The 14,213-nt window shown below is 40.2% G+C and overlaps 3 protein-coding genes across 3 annotated transcripts; all 3 read left to right on the top strand.

Annotated features, from left to right (window-relative positions):
- Nucleotides 1–1,012: 1,012 nt before the first annotated feature.
- On the top strand, nucleotides 1,013–1,423 carry LOC112089751 (uncharacterized protein At4g02000-like). Its single transcript, XM_024160504.1, has one exon. It carries the CDS (start codon nucleotides 1,013–1,015, stop codon nucleotides 1,421–1,423), a length of 411 nt encoding a protein of 136 aa, XP_024016272.1.
- A 2,677-nt stretch (nucleotides 1,424–4,100) lies between these two features.
- On the top strand, nucleotides 4,101–7,182 carry LOC18025860 (nodulation protein H). Its single transcript, XM_006409467.2, has 6 exons — nucleotides 4,101–4,621; nucleotides 4,898–5,133; nucleotides 5,219–5,477; nucleotides 6,256–6,435; nucleotides 6,515–6,670; nucleotides 6,753–7,182. Exons 1-6 carry the CDS (start codon nucleotides 4,592–4,594, stop codon nucleotides 6,924–6,926), a joined length of 1,035 nt encoding a protein of 344 aa, XP_006409530.1. The 5' UTR covers nucleotides 4,101–4,591; the 3' UTR covers nucleotides 6,927–7,182.
- A 5,210-nt stretch (nucleotides 7,183–12,392) lies between these two features.
- LOC112089750 lies at nucleotides 12,393–13,791 on the top strand. The gene is made up of 2 exons (XM_024160503.1): nucleotides 12,393–12,768; nucleotides 12,878–13,791. The coding sequence occupies exons 1-2, from the start codon at nucleotides 12,393–12,395 to the stop codon at nucleotides 13,789–13,791; spliced, it is 1,290 nt and encodes a 429-aa protein (XP_024016271.1).
- Nucleotides 13,792–14,213: the final 422 nt, after the last annotated feature.

The following is a 14,213-nucleotide window of genomic DNA, read 5'->3' as shown; positions in this document are numbered from 1 at the left end:
GTCTTCTCCATTTTGATCCTTCTCAGGGCTGTCTACATCTTTCAGGAGTTCGTCCAGTTCCCCTTCATCAAAGAGATCATCATCGTTCATCCATTCGTCTTCCTCATCAATACCCTCAATTGTTTCATTTTTGGTAAGCAAAGCTGGATCCTCCATAAGCTCATCCTCCAACAACTCGTTCTCCTGGTCATTGTGAAAAGTCCTTAAGTCTCCGCCTGTCTCCATGACCACTTCCATCGGGAACTCGAGCTGTTCGTCATTTGGTTTTGATGTGGTAAGATTTTATATCTTCTCTATCTTCCTCCAGAGTCTATTCATACCAATTTTCATGGATACAAGGTTCCAGTGGGGGTAGAGTCATCGCATTGCTAAGCTTGGGCTGGCCTATAATGGAGTTTGATTCAATTGGGATTGCAGGTTCAAAAGTGAGAGCTTTTTTTGCTGAGCTGCCTGCTTTTGAAGATTCACCGGTTGCATACATCTTCCCTTTCCCCAGATTTGATGTCTTACTGGTAAGGGAGAGGTGGAACGGTCTACTACGCGTGTGCTCCGAGGAAGAATATCCCTGTTTAGCTTTGGCTGGAGGATCAGAGATAGTTCTCTGAGAGTCAGAAGACTTAGTTGGCATTGCTGAGAGTCTCGCCAATGGAGGTTTAGCGGAGGAATGGTCCTTCCCAGGTATGTCTTTCTGCTTGTTCTTCCCCATCTGTTTCTTGCTTGTTGCGAAGGATTCTTCGTATCGTCTCTTTCGATATCCAGGTTCATTATCTCTTGAGTCTTCTCTGATACTGGGGTGAATTTCATCTGCAGGTTCATGTCTTCTTTCATACCGTCTTGCTTCAGAACAGTAACCAGCACTTGTTTCAATTCTGTTCCAGACGCTATCAGGTCTTCTGTCAGAAAGGCGCCTTTCATCGGGAATTTGGTTCCCTTTCTTATCCTTCATTGGGTTGGAGCTTCCATCTTTGGCATTTGTCGAGAGCTTGCGGGTTTCTTCCTGCAGAGGGAGGGGATGGAAGAAAACTTCAGTGTCATTGGAAACCGTCTGGGGGATGTAAGAGCTGTTGATGCACGAGCTGCAAGGATCCAGATCTCCTTGAATGCAGATGAGCCTCTGAGATTCACAGCAAGGGCGAGGCTTCAATCCGGAGAAGTGGTTCGGGTAGAGATGAAGTATGAAAAACTCGATCGTTGGTGTCTCACCTGCAGACACATCTCTCACGACGAGAGAACTTGTCCTTTCCTCACTGAAGATCAAAGACGTGAGAAGATGAGGGAAAGAGAGGCTGAGAGGAGCTTAGCTCAAGCATCGAGAGAAGACCTGATACGTGACAGAGATGTTATGCAAATGAGAAGACAGGCAGGCCAGATCTCTTTACCTTTTCGAGACAGAACCACCCTCCCTCTGCAAAATTACAAATAAATAAATTAAGAAAATAGATAATTTGAAAAGAAAAACAAATAGATTTTGTAGATATTCGACACATGATCCTAGAATCTCAGAGATTTAGTTAACCGCTTTGTATAATTTGTATTCTACAATTGTAGAACAAATAATTTACTGTACAAATAGAATTCTACAAAGTTATAAAATAAAGAGTTTACTGTAAAAATAGAATTCTACTAAGTTGTAGAAAAATGAACATGTTATAGAATACAGTTTCATAACTTTATAGAATATAAAAAATTGTAGATAACCAATTTTATATATTTCATAGAAAACTAATGAAATAATAGATAATATATTCTATAAATTTATAGATTTATTGAATATACTTTCTATTAATTCGTAGAATATTGGTAAAATATATATTTTAAAATTTTGTTTCAAAAAAAGTAATAGAAAATTTATTTTTTCTTTTCTGAATTTTCTCAAAATTTTTAGATTTTAAAAGTATTTTTTTAATTTTTCATAATTATATAAAAAGGTATATAAATCCAGAAATGATAAAATTTGAAAAAGTACTAAGGAAACAATACTATAATTTTTTTGTCTTATAAATACAATTGCCCCTATAAAAAATCAGCACCAAGTAAAATCCACTAAAGAGTTTAATTTTGATACTCTGCTATCCAGTGAAGTAGTGAACTATAATTTCTAGTACTAATATCAATCCTATATCTGAATTTTGATGATATCAAACTGCACTATAGGAACAGAGTCGCACCTTTGCACAATCACAACACTACTGTGAAATTCAAAGACCAGAAATATTTTCCATCATTTTTTTCTTTTGAACCTTTCTTTCTACTACTTGAGCCAATGAAACATCCAAGCAGAGAAACTAGGCTTCACAAATGATCGAGCATGATATACGAAAAACAGACGCTTAATTATGTTGAAGTGGAGCAACAATTAGCACAAAGTAGCTGCTCTTACTTACCTCCCTTCTCATTACATATAAAAAGTGTAGTTTCAAAAAAAAAAAAAAATTAAAAATCAGTGTTTTTATCATATTGAAAATCATAAATAGTAGTAATTATCCCAAAAAATTATCGTGTGCTTGTTTAAAAAACTAGATTTTAACTCCGTGCGTCCGCACGGGAATGTTTTATTTTTATTTCTAATATAAGTTGCCTTTATCGTTTTTGTTTAGATATAATTTATTTTTGTTATTTATTTTTTTAAATCAAAAAATTATTATCTTATTTTAAGTTTAAACAGTAAAATTTGTATATTAGTAGAATAAGAGTATACGTTAATTAAGTATACATTGATCTAATGTTAATTATAAACTTTATTATTATGTGAATTTAGATTTACACATAAACAATCTATATATCTATGAATTTGCTAATCCATCCGTTTAGTTGTCTTAAATCATTTTTAATATCTTACATGTTTTGACAAACTAACCCGTATAAGACTATAATTATAATTGTATAACCCTATAAATATTTACTAATATGGAATATTTGGACCAATTGATTATAAAAAATATAATAAGATATGTATTTACTATTTGTGCTATTAAAAAAAAAAAAAATATATATATATATATATATATAAACGGGCTAACATGTTAGTTTAATTGCTTAAATCATCTTAATATCTTACATGTTTTAATAAATTAACTCATGGACTTTAAATATATATATATATATATAAAAAACTCTTATCAGCTCGATCATATTATTGTATAATATAAATATTTATTAATCTCAAATATTTGATATTTTAGATCGATTGTTTATGATAAAATACGATAAAATATTTATTTACTATGCATTTTTATAAAAATATTATTAAATTTAAAATTTTAAATTAAATTTTTCCTGTATTTAAGAAATTCTAAAGTATTAAAATTATTATCTAAATTTTTGTAATAAAATTTAATTATAATTGTTTTTGAATTTTTTGAATTTCAATTAAATTGAATGCAAATTTTTGTAACTAAATTTAATTAAATTTCTAATAATTTGAAAATTTAAATTAAAGATGACCTAGATTTTAGGAAATCTAAAAATATCTAAATTAATAACTAATTTTCGGAAATTAAATATAAAAAAAAAAAAATATTATTAAAAAAAATTGGAAGTGTTTAGATGCAAGCACTAAATGTGGCTTCTGTTTTAATAGAATAAATATTCATATTTATATAGACGTCTTCTTCTAGTTTAGCAAAAAAGCGAAATAAATATATGAACCGAGAATATATATCCAAAGTTATGATCTTCCAGAAATCTTATCATAACTTTGTATTCATATCTTTTACAATCAATCGAAAACATAAATCATCTAAATCTACTACACTTGCTTGCTTTGGTCTCTACTTCGACTTTCCTAATTTTTCACTTGTTTGCTTGAACTGAAGAAAAACCAGACGCAGAGGAAAATAAGAAAGCTAAACCATGTGGATTAAGTCAAACTTTAACCCGAGAATCCGAGGTTCCAATAACTAAAAAAGAAAAGCACAAGTCAAACCTACAAAATTGGAATGGGTCACACGTTATTATCATACTAATACTATATTCTAATTGTTGCTTCTTAAATTGAAAATAAAATACGACAAAAAATTGAAAAAAAAAGCTTATAAAACTGAAATTACATTAGAAAAAAATAATTAGAAAAAGGAAGATGCCATAGTGTGCATGTCGGAATCATCGAAAACGATACCGTTTCGAAGCTCGAGAGTTCGTCTCGAACTTTGCGCTTTATTTTTTTTTCCCAAAATTTCTTCTTTTCTTATTTCTCCTGAGCAAGTGCAAGCATCTGAATTCCAAGTCGCATATAAAAAGTTTAATAATTAGAGCAGAGAGATCCGTAATTTCGAAGCAACCCCAAATCCAACGATAACAGAAGAAGCTCCACAAACAACGTTTCTCGGGCATCTCTAATCATTGTTTTTTTTCAAAAAGAAAATTTTCCTCGAGGTTTCTTGATTTTTTTTTCCTGAAATTTATTTATTTTTTCTTCTTTTGTATGGGCTGATCAGAGAAAAGCCACTTTGTGTTTACGATTTTTCATTATTCTGTTTTTTTTTTCTAGCTGGATGGTGTCTGAATAATTCAATGCCTTTCTCTTCTCTTCCTTTCTAAATCTCTCTAACTCTCTCTCCTTCTCTCTCTCTATCTCTAAACCGAAGCAGCCATGGGCGACGAACACTCTCTCATCCCAAAGGTACTTTTTTGTTTTGTGGGTATTTAGACTTTAGGTTATCTTCGTCTAATCTGATTAGGTTTTTTCTCTTGTTTGAGCTGATTTTTGAGGAATTTCGTTTGATTTTCGATATGGGTTTCTGTAAAAATTGAATCTTTCTGCATCTGGGTCTTGCGTAATTTTCAATTTATGTGGTGCCCATGTTGTTTTTTGCCCTTGATTTAAGGTTTTTTTTTTTTGTTTCTAAAACAAGCAAAACAAAAAAACTCACTCATAAATGTATTTGTTTTATTGCAGGATAGTTTCGTCTTCAAGCTTCCTAAAAAATCCCCACTTGTGTTGAGAATGGTCGTTCTCTTGTTTGTGATGGTCTGTGCTGTTTACATCTGCTCCATTTGTCTAAAACAAATCGGTGTCGTCCCCAGTTCTGGTTTCTTGAACGTTGAAGTATTTGAGAGACCTTGTCCTGAGCCTAACATTGAACCATGGGACATACCATATGTCCATTACCCTAAACCTAAGACGTATAGCAGGTAATTAAGAGTGTTTATCATCTTTTGTTTGGTTCTTGGTTGTGATGCTTATGTGTGTTGATTGTGGGGTTTTGGAATTGGTTAGGGAGGAGTGTTCTTGCAATCCCGTTAGGTATTTTGCGATTCTCTCGATGCAGCGATCTGGTAGCGGCTGGTTTGAGACTTTACTAAACAATCATACTAACATAAGCTCGAACGGGGAGATCTTTTCGGTTAAAGATAGGAGAGCTAATGTGTCGACCATTTTCGAGACCTTGGACAAAGTCTATAATCTAGATTGGTTGAGTAGTGCCTCTAAGAACGAGTGCACTTCTGCCGTTGGTTTGAAGTGGATGCTTAATCAGGTAAGGTTCTAAAAAATGTTTTAAATCTTGATTGCAATAAAGATAAAGATCCGTTAAGTTCACAATATCTTATTTCTAGTCTCTCTAATGTTTACTTACTGTTTTAATATAGTTTAGATACTGAAATCGATTATTTGTGATGATCTTACGCTGTGGAATGCTCTCCACTGTTGTTACTTGGTCAGTTTTAGGTTATATAATTTAAACATAAAATAGACTACTTTTTTTGGTAAAATAAGATAGACTACTTCGGTTAGAGAAGATCTGTGTATGTGATTTTTAGATACTGGGATAACTTATTTATGATTTTTATGTCCTTTAAACAAATCCTAAACTATGAGGTGCTCTCCACTGTTGTTATTTGGTCAGTGTTCATGTTATATAAGTTAAAAATTAGGGTCGAGCTACAGTTTCTGGATAAGAGCTCCTAGTTTTTGGCGTTAGACTTATAACTTGTTTGCTTTAGGGAAGAATTGTATTGTGATTGCCTCACTGTTTATTTTTTTTTTGAGAAATTGGTCGTAGAGAAGGTAACCTTCTGGTTTTTATCAATTTCTGTTTGTGATTCTCGCCCTTGACGCGCGTTTTGATTGATTTTTGATGGTTTTGATCTCTTTCAAAAAAGAGTCAGTCTTTACATTGTTATTTTTCATGTAATGGTTTATTGGATAGGTTCTTTACACATTTAATTGACGTGATTGTTCATATTGTATCGTGTGTTTCACATCTGGTTTACATTGTAATGTGGTTATTGGTTGGGGATGAAACATATATGCAGGGTCTAATGAAACACCATGAAGAGATTGTAGATTACTTCAAAACCCGAGGCGTCTCTGCTATTTTTCTCTTTAGAAGAAACCTCTTGCGGAGGATGATTTCAGTTCTTGCAAATTCTTATGATAGAGATGCTAAATTATTAAATGGTACTCACAAGTCCCACGTCCATTCCCCTAAAGAGGTTTCCTTCTTTCTATTTCTCCTTCTTTGCAAATTTGTGTTCTGTAAATCTAAACATGTGAAAAAGAAAATGGTTTCAGGCTGAGATATTGGCGCGCTACAAGCCATTGATCAACACGAGTCTTTTGATAGCTGATCTGAAGCAGGTTCAAGAGATGACTTCAAAAGCACTTTCGTACTTCAATACAACCCGCCATATCTTTCTTTACTACGAAGATGTTGTCAAGAATCGAACAGTGAGAACATTTTGTTCCTAACTAGTTTCAATGCAAACAATGTTCTTCTTAGACTTATCATCTTCTTCTTTTTCTTTTGCAGAGGCTAGACGATGTGCAAGAGTTTCTAAAGGTCCCAAAACTCAATTTAAAGAGTCGGCAAGTGAAGATTCATCACGGTCCTTTGTCACAGCACGTACAGAACTGGGAAGAGGTTCAAAAGACACTGAAAGGGACCGGTTTTGAAAACTTTCTACTTGAAGATTACCGCAAGTGAATTAACACATTAGGAGGGAGTGATGTACATAAACCTCTCTCGCAGAAATGGTCAGACCACCAACTTGTTAGGAAAGTTTTGGTAGTGCCACGAACAGGTTTTACAAATCAGGTTTTTTTAATCTTTTAGCTTTCTCTGTTTTTGTTTTTTCCTCCCAAGTTTTTAATCAAGTTGATAGATTTTGATTTGATTCATTCTTTATCAGGGAACTAAGAGTTCTATTGTAATCGGAAATACTATCTGGTTCACCCTCTTAATTTGCTTCTAATGATTAAATCATCTTCATATAAAATATTGTTTGTTGTGAGAACATGTGACATAAGAAGCCTTTAAGGGATCAGATACACTAAACATGAGCAAAAGCTGCTTTTTCACTCTGTTCTTCATTAGTCAGACCTCTTAAGCTTGAAATGAGAAGCTATTGGAGTTTGAATTGGCTTAATTTGAGTCATTCAAAAGCTTTGCAAAACCTTATTATGACACTTCTCCTGAGATAAAGATCAATGTGTCTTTAACTCTGTCTCGAATTAAGCCCATCTCGAAGATTATTGCTTTGTCCAAATCCTTTATTTCAGTTCTTGATTTTGACTGTCATAATCTTCTTGATCTCATCAACGTCTACTTTCTTCACGTAGATGAAAACTAGACCTGTAAAATTATTTCTTGATCATAAAACAGTCGAATTTCTGATTCCATTGTCTTCGAGATTGCTTCAAGCCACATATCTTAAGCAAAGAAGCCTGTCTTCTAATGAAGGAATCTCTCATCTTAATGTTCCGTGAAGAATTGCAGTCATCACATCAAGCCGGTCCAACTTAAAATGTCTACAAACCACCAGTGATAAAAGCAGAGTACAAGGTTTTAACTTGAAAATCCTATTGACAAACCCAAGTTTCATTCCTTTTCAAAGACTCCATTTTCATCAGATACTATATATGTCTTTGCTTCAATCCATGTTTTCCTTTGCCTCATCGAATGTATGTGGTTCATTCAATTTAATATCCTCTGAGCTTAATAAGGGATAGACTACAATGTATGATTATTGTAAACCTAGAAGATGGTTTGATCTCTCTCTCCTCTTTCTTTCCTGTACAGTATTATGATAACAATAGTTTGTGGGCTGATCCACCAACCCAGGGATACAATCTGCAAATCTGCTACTAGGCCTAAGAATTCGGGTTAGTCGAACAAAACCGCTCAGTTATTTTGGTTCGGTTAGCAAATTGGGCAAAATTTTCTCTTTTTTTTTGTTGAAATTCGATTACAGTTGGGTTATTTCGGTTATACATTATCTGGTCAATTTTTTCTATTCGGTTTGGTTCAGTTTGGAATCTTGAATATATTTTTTGTAAATTTTGGTCTAAGTCGGTTAGACAAACCAAACCAATAGCCTATTCCAATTTTGAAAGCTGCTGATCGGTTTGGACCTCCACTGAATGGATACTGAAAACCGAAAAGTTTGCTTCGGTCAGTTCGGTTAATTTTGCGTAGACCTACTGTAACCCACCACATCTGATTTTTTTCTTGGAGAAAGCTTCTTCATTATTGATCGAGATCTTGGGTCTTCTCAAATAACCTGATATATGAGTTTTTGATCTAGGTTCTCTGAGTTTTCTCCTCTGTTTGGTCGAAAAAAACGTGATATTTGATACTTTTGTTGATCTAGATCTTTCTTCACCAAAATCATATGACAAAGAGCTCTAATACCACTGTTGGTGGTACGCTTTGCTCTTCGGTTCGGACTGGTTAAAGACCGAGACCAGCCCAATTGATCTCGGTTTACGACGGTTTCAGCCAAAATGGGCCTGACCTGACGGCGCGGCCCATAAGAGAGAAGCCCAGCGATAAGAGGCGGTGAGAGCTGAACGAGAAGCCCTAGAACATCTCCTCGCTTATGTACTATAAATAGTAGAATTGTTACTGTAGAAGGGACCTTTTTCGGACCCGGAGAATAGAGACCTGAATATTATATTGAGTTCGTCGAGAGACCTCCGAACTGAACGAACTGTAATTGGATACTTAATAAAATTCAATCAATTTAATCTCCCGAACTCGAATTACCGAACCGACCCCTGAATAGTTGAGAACCACAATCAACAATTGGCGCCCACCGTGGGGCCCGATTCGGTAATCGACCTCGAAGACATGACGACCGATGATGGACAACCGACCTCAGTCCAGGTCGGAAGTCAGATGACCCGTTCAGACGATGGACAACCGACCTCAGTCCAGGTCGGAAGCCAAATGACCTGTACTGACAACCCCACCCAGGTCGGAGGACATACGGGGGAAGGCGAGCACAGCCCCGTGCGACCTCAACCTGCAGCACAGCATATCAGGGCAGAACCGAGCTCAAGCACCGGAGCTCATCAGGCTTCGCCAGCTGCCTTCGATCCAACCGCACTCATGAACGCCTTCGCTGCTCAGATGCAAGAGCTGGTTCGAAGCAACGATGCCAAATTCGCGACTCTCACCGCGCAGATTTCTAGCTTGCAGCAAGAAAGCCCGCTACGACGACGGAACCTCAACAGCGACTTCCAAGGAGAACGAGACCCGCAGTGCACAGTGGCACGGTCGGTAATACAGCAACAACAACAGTCCGAATGCCCGTCCCAGCACATACGGACTCAACTAACGGCGCGTGACCTGGAAATCGAACGGATGCAGGCCCAACTGCGAGAAATTAGTTACAAATTTCACCAAGCCACCAGTTCGGCACCTGAAAATTGACCGCGTCATCCAGGAAGCACAGAAAACCCCGTTCACTTCCCGGATCACCAACGTCCCCGTCCCCAACTTAGAAAAGTTCAAACTGCGCTCATACGAAGGGAACTCGGACCCAAGGCATTTTCTAACCTCGTTCGGTATCGTGATCAACCGACTGAAGTTCACCTCGGCCGAGCAGAAGGATGCAATCCAATGCCAACTGTTCGTCTTACACCTCGAAGGCATTGCTTTGGATTGGTTCTCAAGATTGGAAGCCGACTCCATCGATAACTACAAGGAGCTTCCGACTAAGTTCGCAAGGCATTTCTCGATGTTCATTGGGCAGAAAACCCGTAACTCCGAGCTGTGGGAGATATCACAGGGTGAAAACGAATCACTCCGAGACTTCATGGCACGTTTCAAGCAAATCGTGGTGCACTGCACGGTAGACGACGAGACCGCCCTCGAAGCTTTATACCAGAAAACATGGTACAAATCACCTTTTCATAAAGAGCTTCGCAGGAACAGACCCCTCACCCTCGAGGACGCGCTCCACAAATCAAACATCTTCATCGCAGAAGAAAAAGAAGAGGCCGCCAAAGATCGGCAGTATTCAGCGTCAAATCCCGGCCAGACCTTGACCGCAAAGGATAATTCGGAAACAAAAGTCCAGTTCGGCAAACCGCGCGGAGTAGTGAACCAGGCAGGACCGTCAAATCAAAAGTCAGGACGGCCGCCGAAATCTTGGAACACATGGCATAAAGACGACGATACGCCGCTAAGCGAACGTTTTTGCGAATACCACGAGCGATATGGGCATAGCACGGAGGAATGCCGACATCTGAGGGACTTCTTACTTCAACAGTTCCGCAAGGACGAGATCGACACCGCAGACCTGCCTAAACCGGGACCCCGGCGACCGAACCCGCGACCAAACAAACCCGGCAATCAAGAGACTGCTAAGGCAGCCGACTCTGATGAAGAACATGTTGCTCCCCCTAAACAAGACCGCGAAGCACCGAATAGAGAAACGAACGTACCCAAAACCAGGAAGAAGGTCAATATGATTATGGGAGCCCTCGAATCATGCAATTATTCCGTTCGAGCCCTCAAGAGTACAGCCGGCAAGCATCGAGTTCGCAACCCCAGACAACGGTCACAACCGTACCACCGTTATTTACCGAAGCCGACCTGCGGGGGGTACATATGCCTCATAACGATTGCCTTGTCGTGGAACTTCAGCTCGGAGACGTCGAAGTAAGCAGGATATTAATCGACACGAGGAGTTCGGTAAACGTCATATTCAAGGAAACACTCAAGAATATGGATTTTCCGGATTCCGAGATCAAGCCTTATATGGAATCATTGACCGGTTTCACCGGAGAGAAAACAAGGACAGTAGGAACGGTGAAAATACCCATTTATGTCGGCGGGTCAGCCCGAATGATCAAATTCTTGGTCCTCAACAAACCGGCAATATATAATGCGATTTTGGGGACGCCATGGCTGTTCGACATGTAGGCTGTCGCGTCAACATTCCATCAATGCGTCAAGTTCCCAACCCCGTCAGGGATTTTCACCCTCAAAGGAAGCCAGACTGCGTCCCGATTATGCCATCTGACCGAATGCAAACTGAGTCTCGCACGGGCATGCGTCATCAGCCTCTTTCAGGAAGATCATGCGGCCGCAGTAAGCCAGTTCGGTCCACCCAAACAGAGCCAAGTCGACCAAGTTTGCATTGATCCGACAGATCCAGAAAAATGTGTCGGCATAGGGGCCGAACTCGACAAAAATATTCGGGAAGCACTCATCAGTTTCCTCCAGAGGAACGTCTCCACATTCGCATGGAATATCAGCGACATGCCCGGAATCAATCCAGAGATCACTTGCCACGAGCTAAATATCGATCCTACATACAAGCCTATCAAACAGAAGAGACGCAAGCTCGGACCCGAGAAAGCACGAGCGGTTAACGATGAGGTCGAAAAATTGCTCAAAGCCGGTTCGATCACGGGAGTTCGATACCCGGACTGGCTAGCAAACCCGGTAGTTGTGAAGAAAAAGAATGGGAAGAGGAGGATCTGCGTCGACTTCACCGACCTGAACAAAGCTTGTCCCAAAGATAGTTTCCCACTACCACATATTGATCGATTGGTAGAGGCAACTGCCGGCAACGAACTGTTATCTTTCATGGAAGCCTTCTCGGGGTATAACCAAATCCTAATGCATCCGGATGATCGGGAAAAGACTTCGTTCATCACGGATCGAGGAATCTACTGCTATAAGGTCATGCCGTTTGGCCTCAACAACGCGGGAGCCACGTACCAAAGACTCGTGAACCGCATGTTCGCCAGCCAGCTCGGAAAAACGATGGAAGTATACATTGATGACATGCTGGTTAAATCCCTGCACGCTAAGGACCACATATCTCACCTATCAATGTGTTTTGACATTCTGAACGAGTACGGGATGAAACTCAACCCCGCCAAGTGCACCTTCGGCGTAACGGCAGGCAAGTTCCTGGGTTACATCGTCACCGAGCGCGGCATCGAGGCTAACCCAAAGTAGATATCCGCAGTTCTAGACCTACCTTCCCCTACTTCAAAAAGGGAGGTGCAAAAACTCACAGGCCGAATCGCCGCTCTGAACAGATTTATCTCCAGATCGACGGATAAGTGTCTGCCTTTCTACCAGTTGTTGCGAGGTAACAAGCATCATACCTGGAGTGCCGAGTGCGAAGATGCTTTCAAGCAGCTGAAAATGTATCTCTTGACTCCCCCCATTCTAGCTAAACCCGAGAATGGCGAGATGCTATTCTTATATATCGCTATTTCCGCTTCGGCGGTTAGCAGTGTTCTAGTCCGCGAAGATAGGGGGGAACAGCGTCCCGTATTCTATGTCAGCAAATCGCTAAGTGACGCCAAAGCCAGATACCCGACTTTAGAAAAGTTGGTGCTTGCAGTGGTGACTTCTGCTCGGAAACTTCGGCCATATTTTCAGTCCCATTCAATCACAGTCTTAACCGACCAGCCGCTCCGAATCATTCTACATAGTCCAAGCCAATCAGGTCACCTCGCGAAATGGGCCGTCGAACTAAGCGAGTACGATATAGAATACAAGAATCGAACCATCGCGAGTACTCGCCGATTTTCTGATCGAGCTCCCTAAAGAGTTCATCGTCGAACAGCCGCCCCGCGAGCTATGGGTTTTACATGTCGACGGATCGTCATCACACCGAGGATCAGGTGTCGGAATCCGCCTAAAATCCCCAAACGGTGAGATCCTCGAACAGTCGTTCCGCTTTGAGTTCCCAGCGTCCAACAACGAGTGTGAGTACGAAGCTCTACTTGTCGGGCTGCGATTGGCTAAAGAGCTCGGCGTGCGACATCTTCACACTTTCTGCGATTCGCAGCTCGTCGCAAGTCAGTTAAGTGGAGAATACACGACAAAAAACGAACGAATGGACGCGTACCTAACAACAACTAAGGCACTCATTTTGGAATTTGAGACGTTCGAACTCACCAAAATCCCTCGCGGTGAGAACTCATCTGCTGACGCGCTAGCCGCCCTAGCTTCCAGTTCCGACCCGCATATGAAGAGAAAAATCCCGGTCGAAAGTATCTCAGAACCAAGCATAAAAACAGCGCCAAAATGCAATGTCGCCACCCGACGACGGAACTACGACGAAATTCCGACCTCGTCAAACAAGAATGCCGATCAAGCTCTTAAGGAGAATGCCGAACGAGATCTCGAGGATCTAGCCGCCGATCACGACTTTGAGAACATAACTGAAGGAATCCACAGCCCGTCGACCAGCGAAAACCCAGAGAACGAGTCCGCTGAGGATTGGACAGCCGAATTACGAGAATATCTCCTCAACGGCAAAGTCCCTGAAGACAAATGGGCTGCTCGCCGTCTTAAAGTCCGGGCCGCTCATTACACAATGCACAAAGATAAACTATACCGTTGGAGCGCATCCGGCGTACTCTTGGCCTGTGTCTCCGGGAATGAGATAATCGAAATCATGCACGAAATCCACGAAGGGTCTGGTGGCAATCATTCAGGAGGCCGATCCCTTGCCCTGAAAATAAAAAAAAGCCAGTTATTTATGGCCGACGATGAACGCGGACTGCGAGAAGTTCGTCATGAAGTGCGATAAGTGCCAGCATCATGGCCGATTGATTAACGTGCTAACCGAGCTGCTGCAAACCAGTACGGCACCTTACCCTTTTATGCGGTGGGCCATGGACATCGTTGGCCCGTTATGCCGGTCGACAATCCAAAAACAGTATATCTTGATTATGACTGACTATTTCACAAAATGGGTCGAGGCCGAAGCATACTCTGAGATCACCGCACTGGACGTACAAAAATTCGTTTGGAAGTATATCATTTGCCGACACGGGGTCCCGCATGAGATCGTCACGGACAACGGACCGCAATTTATTGCTGGTACGTTCAATGATTGGTGCGCAAAGTTCAAAATTCGTCTTAGTTTCTCGACCCCGCGGTACCCGCAAGGCAACGGTCAGGCCGAGGCAACCAACAAGACCATCCTAGACGGCATAAAGAAGCGTCTCG

Source organism: Eutrema salsugineum, unplaced genomic scaffold (assembly GCF_000478725.1).
Source record: "Eutrema salsugineum unplaced genomic scaffold, Eutsalg1_0 scaffold_11, whole genome shotgun sequence".
Classification (NCBI taxonomy): Eukaryota; Viridiplantae; Streptophyta; class Magnoliopsida; order Brassicales; family Brassicaceae; genus Eutrema; species Eutrema salsugineum.
The sequence above is the reverse complement of the archived record's forward strand: the minus strand, read 5'-3'. Positions and strand labels throughout refer to the sequence as shown.